Consider the following 8,558-nt stretch of genomic DNA (forward strand, 5'->3'; position numbering starts at 1 on the left):
AAAAAAAATTAGTGCAAAAAGTACAAATCTTGAAACTTAGCGATCAAATTGAAACAAAACTAAAATCTATCTCAAGAGTACAAACTTGAAACATTATGAAATCGACAATGATTGAACTGAAACAAAACTCAAAATGTAATAACTAAAACTAACGTGTGTGTGTGTATATATATATATATATATATATATATCGAAACTAAGATACTCAAATAGAAACTAAACTTCAAACTTAGAAACCGAAAAAGAATATTTACTTTCTTTTAATTTCTTGTCAATGAAAGAGAAAGAAAGGAGAAAAGAAAGAGATAAGCACGCATGGAGGGAAAGGCAATAACAACGACAACATTCTCTTCTCCTCCTATGGCGAATTTGATTGATGGACACATAAGGGTGAAGATGAGAGAGAGAGAAAAAAAAAAAATAAAAGAAAAAAAGAAGAAGGTGTTTCTCCTTTTTGTAGAAAGTGACATTGGCTAACCTCACATACACAAACACACACACACACACACAAAAACAGTCAAAAATAATGTACATATATATTCCACCATTTTCATCTTCCCTTTCTCTCTACCACTAGCGTGCCCCTTTGAGTCAAATAATTGTCCTTTCACTTAAAAATCTTAGACATGGCCACGTGGACTACCTCTCGGTTCCCAACTTTATCGCACCCCCATCATCATAACTAAGTATAAGTTAATGATATCAGTACTTTACTATACTTCTGTTTATTACATAATATATATGTCTATCACTTTAATCTGTGGTTGTGAGACGTACTATGAGTTTAAGGTATAAAACTTTATTTAGTTAATCAAATGGGTGTGTGTTAAGTTCAATTTATTAGGCTTTTTGGTGGGGGGGAGTAGATGAATTTGCAATAAGAATACAGATAATGATAGTGATTAAATTGTTAGATAAAATTTAAGTCTTTAAATAGAGGACTATACAAATCTAGGCTTTTTAGCTTTAGGCTATATATATATTTATAAATTCAAAGGTTATTTTCAAAGATGGGAGATCTTTATTAGCTAGCTAGAATCTTGCCTAGATCATGTAGAGTGTGCTTACTTTTAAGTTAAAAATTACCCTTAGTGGTTATATAAACAGAACTAGATGTAGGCTTCTCGATCTTAATATTGAAGATGATAACAATTCAGAAATTAATAAAAGTTGAATTGGAATCAAATTAAAGAACAATTTCCAACTAACTCTCTTTGGTGTTTTGGTTGACTATCCATTTTTAGTACTCAACAAGATTCAATATATGAACAAGTTTAAAGATAGAAATTTGATAATGTGTAACTAAAATTTGTGATTAAAATCAATCTCAAATATATCACTATAACAAAAACAAATTAATCACGTTGATTAAACCAATAATAGGTTTTGTCAATTTAAACCATCACAAATAACGAGTCTTGGTAATTACTCAACCTAAACCCTAAAAAAAGTTATGCAAGGATTTGAACATTGTATAAAGCAATGGGTTTTTTTTAACAAAAATAAAAACTAGAGGAAAAGAAGGAATCACACACGAAAGCTATCATCTTAACTATGTTGACATATTCTTAACATTTTAATCCTCACAACCCAGCCCAAGAATAATGCGGTGTACTTGAGAGGCCATGAGAAGAAATATGTTTGGTGGGATAAAAAAAAGACCTAATTTCCCTTTGGTCTAACTTTGTTATTATATAATTAAATAGCTTGTATTTGTATTTTTTTTTTTCAACAACCCCACTCACTCAAACTCACATATAACTTCCCATAATATCACTCTAAAGATGCAAACTTTTAGCTCAAAAGGAAAGAGCTTTAGAAAGAGATGGATCCTTTTCCTTTGTCTTTCTTTACACATTAAATAAATTTTCAGCCTCCTCTTCGTTTTCTGTCTTTCTTTACAAAACTCAACCATTCTTTTTCTTTTTTGGTTCAAACTTCTCATTTTTCTCTGTCTGTCTCTTTCTAATTCAGCTCCTTCCAGTCTATATACAGTAATCTCCACTGTGCTGTCTTTCTCAAACTCTACTTGTAGCTTGTCCTTCAATTCCCCATTTATTTATTAAAAAAAGTGAATTTATTATACATTATCATTATTATTGTAGTTGGTTTTATTTCACTCTCAACACCTCAAAAATTACTGCAGAAAAGGAGAGAAATTTGAAAAGGATGTGAAGCTTTCTTTTATTCATCTTCAAAGTTTTGCACTTGTCATCAAATTCAAGCCATTCCCATCATCATATCTAGGTCTTTTTGTCCACACAGTTTTTCTCCCCCCCAAAAAAAAAAACATGTTCTTCTCCACAAATAGTAGTTGTAATACCAAAAATGTCCATGACCCATTTGGTAATTTGCCTCATGATCTTGACCATTCATTCCATCCTCCCATCTCTTCCTTCCCCTTTCCTTCTCCTTTTGAAGTTGATGATGATCATGATCTCAATTTCACTACTAATTCTTCTTCTAATTCTTCTCAAAATTATAATAATAATCCTCCTCCTATTATTTCCACTTGTAGTAGCCCTCCTATTGACAACATGAGCATGATGATGATGAATTCAGACCACAAGATGAAGAAGATGATGAAGAAAGTCCCACAAAGAAAAAGATTATCAAAAAAAGATAGGCATAGCAAAATCACAACAGCTAAAGGGGTAAGAGATAGAAGAATGAGGCTTTCTTTACCGGTGGCTAAGCAATTCTTTGGATTACAAGACATGTTGGGTGTTGATAAAGGTAGCAAAACAGTTGAATGGTTGTTGATTCAAGCCAAGCCTGAAATTTTGAAACTTGCTAGAGAAAAAAAAAACCATAATTGTTTCATGATCAGTAATTCTTCTTCTAATTATTCCAATTCTTCTGAGCTTGATAATGAAGCTGGAGTAATTATTGGTGATCAAAATTTGAATACCAAAGATAATAATATCAAAATTAATAAGAAGAAGATCAAGAAGAAGAAGATTATGAGAGCCAAACAACTGCCAATTAGAAAAACCATGGCCAAAGAATTGAGAGAAAAGGCAAGAGAAAGAGCAAGAGCAAGAACTTTGGAGAAGCAGAAAAATCAGTTGTTTATTAGGGATTCAGCTTGTTGTTCATATGATCATCAACCAAATTTTACCAACATCAATTCATCTTCTTCTTGGAGCAGTCCTTTTGAAACTACTGGTGGAGAGGAATCAGCTGGTACTACTCATCAAAGCTACAATAATAATAATCATCCAATCACTTCCCAGTTTGATTCTCAATTCCACCAAAATTTTTCTTCTTTTGATGCTATTTTGCCAAAGTGGAGTCCATCCGATGATTCAACTTTCAATTTTCTGCATCAACAGGTGAGTTTTGAAGTTAATTTACTATTATTTTTCCTCTTTAATCTTAATCAAACAGTCAAGTCTGCGAAAAAAAATTGTATCTTAGACAAAAATGAAGTGCATGGATATAGAAAATTTTATGATTCTGATCAAACCCATTTAACTTTTTCTTTTTTTTTTTTTAATTTATTTTGTAGCATGAATTTGAAGACTCTGATATCTTTGGATAAGGTATATGGGTTGGTTGCAAGCATGTTACAAGTCAACAACATGGGATTTTATTCTCAATTTTCTCAAGGGAATTAACCTAGTTAGGAAGTTTATCAAGTTGGAAAAACAAATATTGTCATATTATCGTTGTTATTATTATTATGAGATAATTTCATGTTGAGTGTATTGTTGTTCTTCTTCACTTTCTGTTTGAAATTAATGTGAAAAACATAGAAATATTTCTCAATTTATTTGCATGTACTTTCAATTAACAGCACCAAATTGTGCAAAATTTTTCTATGTTTCTCTCTTCATGCATGATCTTCTTGACTTTTGTAAATATTTCTTGAAGAACTTATGTCAAGAAATTGATGTCTAATTAACGAATAGAAAAGACTTGAAAATATTTAGAGATTTAAATTTGAAACTCATTATATTATTGGAATTACTATTGTGTTTCTTCCTTCTTCTTTTTCTTATCCATAATTTCTTTTATCCCAAAAGGATCATGTTTTTATTATTTCCCTCAAAAGTATATGCATGATGATGTTATAGTATGTGGATTACATTGAGGCCAGTAATGAGAGATTTAGAGGATACCTTTTAGGAAGTGATCGATGGAATAGACACAAGAGATAAATTTAAGCAGATCATCCACTTTCTCACAACGTGGATGATGCCAATTTTCTTAGAGTACTCTAATTAATGACACAATTTTTCGAAGTATGAATGATGGATTAACAATAAAAGTTCTTCCATTATTACCTTGTAAAACATAATATAACCCACTAAATCATGTCATAGGCAATCAAATTTAGGGAAACATCAGTTCATAGTTTTAATAATAAGATTATGAATAATTTATGGTATTGTTCATTAGATTCATGAGTTATAATGACTTGTACAAAGTTAATTTATTAATGTCTAGAGGCTTTAGAAAGTATGAGTTCATAATGTGTGTGAGATAAACATATTATATACGTAAGAATTACATACAAACAAAAACGACTAACTACAAATTCCAAGAACTATTGTACAATTAATGGAATATATGTTCAACATGTGGTGAATGTGTTGTGTGGTTGGGTGGGATTCGAGGGGAATACCCTCAAAACTGAAGTTATATAGAGATTGTGTTTCATCTTTTGTTTTGGACTTTTTATTTTAAGCCCATTTTGTTAATTAAGTAAATTTATTGCACGTTGGAGACAGTCCAAATATGACCATTATATCTGTTTAAAATTTAACAACACTATTAATGCATCTATTTAAGTAAATTTATTGCACTAGTTGTTGATAATTTTGTGGGTTAAAATTTTGGTGTGTAGTATTTGGGTGAGTGATTGTAATTGTAGTGGAATTGACTTTAAGAAGTACAAAGCTTAATATGTTGTTGTCATGTCAAAGGAAATGCGATCCCAGTTTTTCTCAACAATGTTTGAGTTCATCACTTACCTTTGAGTGTCTTTTTCAAATCAAATGTTATCCAAATGTCTGAAACACATCTAGCTTTAGTGTCTTCCTTAGCTTTATCTCAAAAACCAAATTAAAAATTCCTCATCAATTTTCCACAATTGACCCAACAACTTGGCAACTCAGACTCTATATGCTCATTGTTTTAACTATAATTCTGTCTTCTTATTAGTACCAAGAATCTTTGTAAAAAAGTTGTCAGCTCACCAATAAAATTTTCTTTAAACAATGTAGTTCAAGACTTTTTTTCTTAAACAAATTAAACCCTAATTTACCATGGATTAAACTTTTAGGTTTAATAGCAATTTTTCTAAAAATCATGCTAGAATATGATATGCATGTTAGACTATGCAGTATTACCTATTCCTCTGTCAAATATCACTGATATAGTATAATTGGAATGCAACAAAGTTACGTTCCACATTTGCTATTAAACCTAATATATGTTGATTAAGGAAAAATGGGCGACGCTACATATATAAGATTGGAGATATCTGAAGTATTGTCATTGTCCCGCACATATTGTATACTAATCTTAGTGGCAAAAATAATGTCAACCGTACCTTTAGACTTTGAAGTCCAATTAGAGACGGCCAAAAATGAGCAGTTGTTTTAGTGGTTCGTAACCCTTCTCAGCTCCCTCCTAAATAAAAATGTTCAATTAAAGGTGACATTAATATACTAACCTGTATACGATCGTCCATGTCATCCTATGAAAAACATTCCTAAAAAAGAAAAAAAAACATCGTACTAATCCCTCTCTTGTTAGTATTTTGTTAAAAAAAAATGAAACACTCATCAATGTTCAAGAGTTTTCAACCTATTTCGTTGGAAGAGGGTAAGGAACAGTTACCTAAAATTCAAAGCTCTGGTTATTTATCTCCCTTTGTTTCTCATTTTGCATCATTAAGAACAAAGTTGAGCTGCTGGGATCCTGCAGGCTAACACACTTATATTGTGAAAAATAATATGATTATCACTTTACGATGAAAGAATATATAGTCTATTTAAAGGTAATTCGAGCATAATTGAGTGAATAAGACATCCATCGTGGAAAAAAATATAACATCAATATCCCTCTAGAAAAAAAAAAGGAAAGGAAGAAAAAGAACTATGAATTTTTTTTTTTTTTCCTTTTAAGAATTGCAATTTAAATCAATTTTTTTAATGAATAATTAAGGAGACATTAAGATATAGTGGAGCTAGGCAATGTCATGTGATTTCAAAATGGAGAAAAAAAAGTTTAGATTAATGTGTTATATGTTTATTAGTTGTTTCAAAGAGCAAAAATTCTTAAAAAATTTGAAAACATGAACTCTTACAAATATTATTTTTTATTATTATTATTTTTTATTTACTCCATGTTTATAATCCTAACTATCCATTTTAATAACCTATATAATGTTCTAATTCAAGTAAAGATTAATTGAACAAAAATATACAAAACTACACTATTCAGGTAAGGTTCATTTTAAAATTGTTTAAAGGACAATTATATCGTTCAATAAAGTTAAAATTTTTATATTTGTTGGCGTCGAAGGCATATGATGGTATTAAGAATGAGCTAACTTAGTTAAGATAGTACATCTTATTGATCTCTTTGTCTCTAGTACCTAGTTAAAAATTATGTCTTTTAATACTATTTTTTTAAATCAACTTTTACTCTCAAATCTAACATGTCAAATTGAAATTGAAGAAGTTCAAAGTTATGAAGTATGATTTTGCTACTGCAAGAGTTTAATTTCAACCAAAATAAACATGATAAAAAGTTTTTACTGTTAACGACTTTGATATAAGAAAATCAATCTTACTACCCACATATTATATATACAAAAAAGTATGAGAATTTCAACTTCAGCCCAATTGGAGCACAGAAGTGTCGATTTTCAGCCATAAGTTTGTCGAATTTATATGGGAAAAAGTGGTAAAGAGAAACTTTTCAATTTTACAAAGTGCCTAATTAAACATCGATATCGTCCCTCGAATTAGCATGTTACTCTTCTTTTTCTTTGCAATATATGGGAATCGAACAACAAATGCTAATAGAGCTATGTTGTTTTTGCCATCAACATGTTACTCTTAATCATGAGTAAAATCTAGAAATTTATCAGAAAAGTTTCAAATATATATAGATAGACAGAACCAAACTGTACACCCCACCACAATATCCTATACGAAAAGCTTTTCAGAAAGATAAAATAAAAAATAAAAAATAAAGTTAGGAGTTGACGTTTATTGCTAATGAATAATTAAAATTGTTAGACTTGCCATTGATTTTCACACACACACACACATATGTATATATCAGACACATCACAACTACAATATCCAATACAAAACGTTATTTTTCAGAAAAGTAAAATTAATTAGGAGTTGACGTATGCTAATAATGAATTAAAATTGTGTTAAACTTACTAATGATTCTAAACTTTGGTTAGTTGTGGATATAATGGATTGAGGAACATGACATTTGAAAAGCAACAAAAAAAAAAAAAGTATAAATCTGTCTTGTCATAATGAGTGTCCTCTTGGAAAAAGATAAAAATAAACTTATATATTATTCTAAAAAAAAAGTACTGCTCCTTCCTAGGGTTCTTTAAGCAAAAAGATGAATGATATTATCACACAATAAATGTCAGATTATCACAGTTATAAAAAATATTCTATCCAACCAATATATATTATAGAGCACTTACACTACTAGTGCTTCCAAATTCACTGTCATCATCCTAAATATTGTTATTCTAACTCGCAATCAACGATTATTTTGATGAAATGATAAGTTGTTTTTGAAGTGTTTGATTATCATTTTGAAAATAATAATGATAGAAGTTTTCAAATTTGTGATTGGATTTTTAGTTTTGGATGTTTATTAAAGTCCAGTTTACTACTTATTTTAGTCTAATAGTAACTGTTAAAAGCATAGATTTGTGTAACCTAGCTAGATAGAACAGCTAGTCGATCAGATCACAATTATGTCGTAACATTCATCTCTTTTGGTTCCATTATTCCCTTTGATTTAAAGGAAGTCATTGCTCCACCTGTACTTCAATACTAACTTTTAAATTCCTCTCCTTCAAAAAAATGAAACGAAATTAAATTAAATTCCTCAAATCAGTCATAAAGAATTTGCTTCTTCACCAATAATAACCAAAACCAGTGAGTTCTTAACACCAAATTTCTCGAAAGATTTCTGCACTTTACCCTCCCAAAAACTGGGGAAAAATTGAAGAGGGAGAGAAACAATAGTTCCAATTTGTTTCTTAGGAAAAAGAAACATTTTAGCAGTAAACCCATTTCCTTCACATGTAGCTGAAAATCTGAGTTTTATTTATTTTATGAAGAAATGAAACAGATGAAAAAAAAATGTCCAACAAAAGATTAAAAATATATATATAATGTTTCTTTCTATAAAAAATATGGGAAGTTGAACATTCCACCCCTAAAAAGGAAGATGTCAAGTACGGTTCCTATAAATTAATGTTATACATAAATCCAGAAAAAATTTCACAATACAGAAAATAAAACATTTTATTAGGGGAAAAACAGCTAGCAACAAAT

The 8,558-nt window shown here is 29.8% G+C and overlaps 1 protein-coding gene and 1 long non-coding RNA gene across 2 annotated transcripts; one reads left to right on the forward strand and one right to left on the reverse strand.

Moving 5' to 3' along the window:
* The first annotated feature begins 2,175 nt into the window (after positions 1-2,175).
* LOC103496407 (transcription factor TCP18-like) lies at positions 2,176-3,771 on the forward strand. Its single transcript, XM_008458279.3, has 2 exons — positions 2,176-3,335; positions 3,512-3,771. The coding sequence occupies exons 1-2, from the start codon at positions 2,292-2,294 to the stop codon at positions 3,542-3,544; spliced, it is 1,077 nt and encodes a 358-aa protein (XP_008456501.2). The 5' UTR covers positions 2,176-2,291; the 3' UTR covers positions 3,545-3,771.
* On the reverse strand, positions 3,232-8,338 carry LOC107990446 (uncharacterized). The gene is made up of 4 exons (XR_001761997.2): positions 7,935-8,338; positions 5,851-5,931; positions 5,561-5,640; positions 3,232-3,323 (listed from the first exon to the last, which is right to left on the reverse strand). It is a non-coding gene; the product is annotated as an uncharacterized LOC107990446 (long non-coding RNA).
* Positions 8,339-8,558: the final 220 nt, after the last annotated feature.

Source organism: Cucumis melo, chromosome 12, assembly GCF_025177605.1.
Source record: "Cucumis melo cultivar AY chromosome 12, USDA_Cmelo_AY_1.0, whole genome shotgun sequence".
In the NCBI taxonomy this organism is placed as follows: Eukaryota; Viridiplantae; Streptophyta; class Magnoliopsida; order Cucurbitales; family Cucurbitaceae; genus Cucumis; species Cucumis melo.

What these genes read in the sequence shown, in the direction of transcription:
- LOC103496407 (XM_008458279.3), top strand. Translation starts at nt 2,292, where the DNA reads ATGTTCTTCTCCACAAATAGTAGTTGTAATACCAAAAATGTCCATGAC. An exon ending in TCAATTTTCTGCATCAACAG is followed by an intron (nt 3,336 to 3,511) that starts GTGAGTTTTGAA and finishes TTTATTTTGTAG; the next exon opens with CATGAATTTGAAGACTCTGA.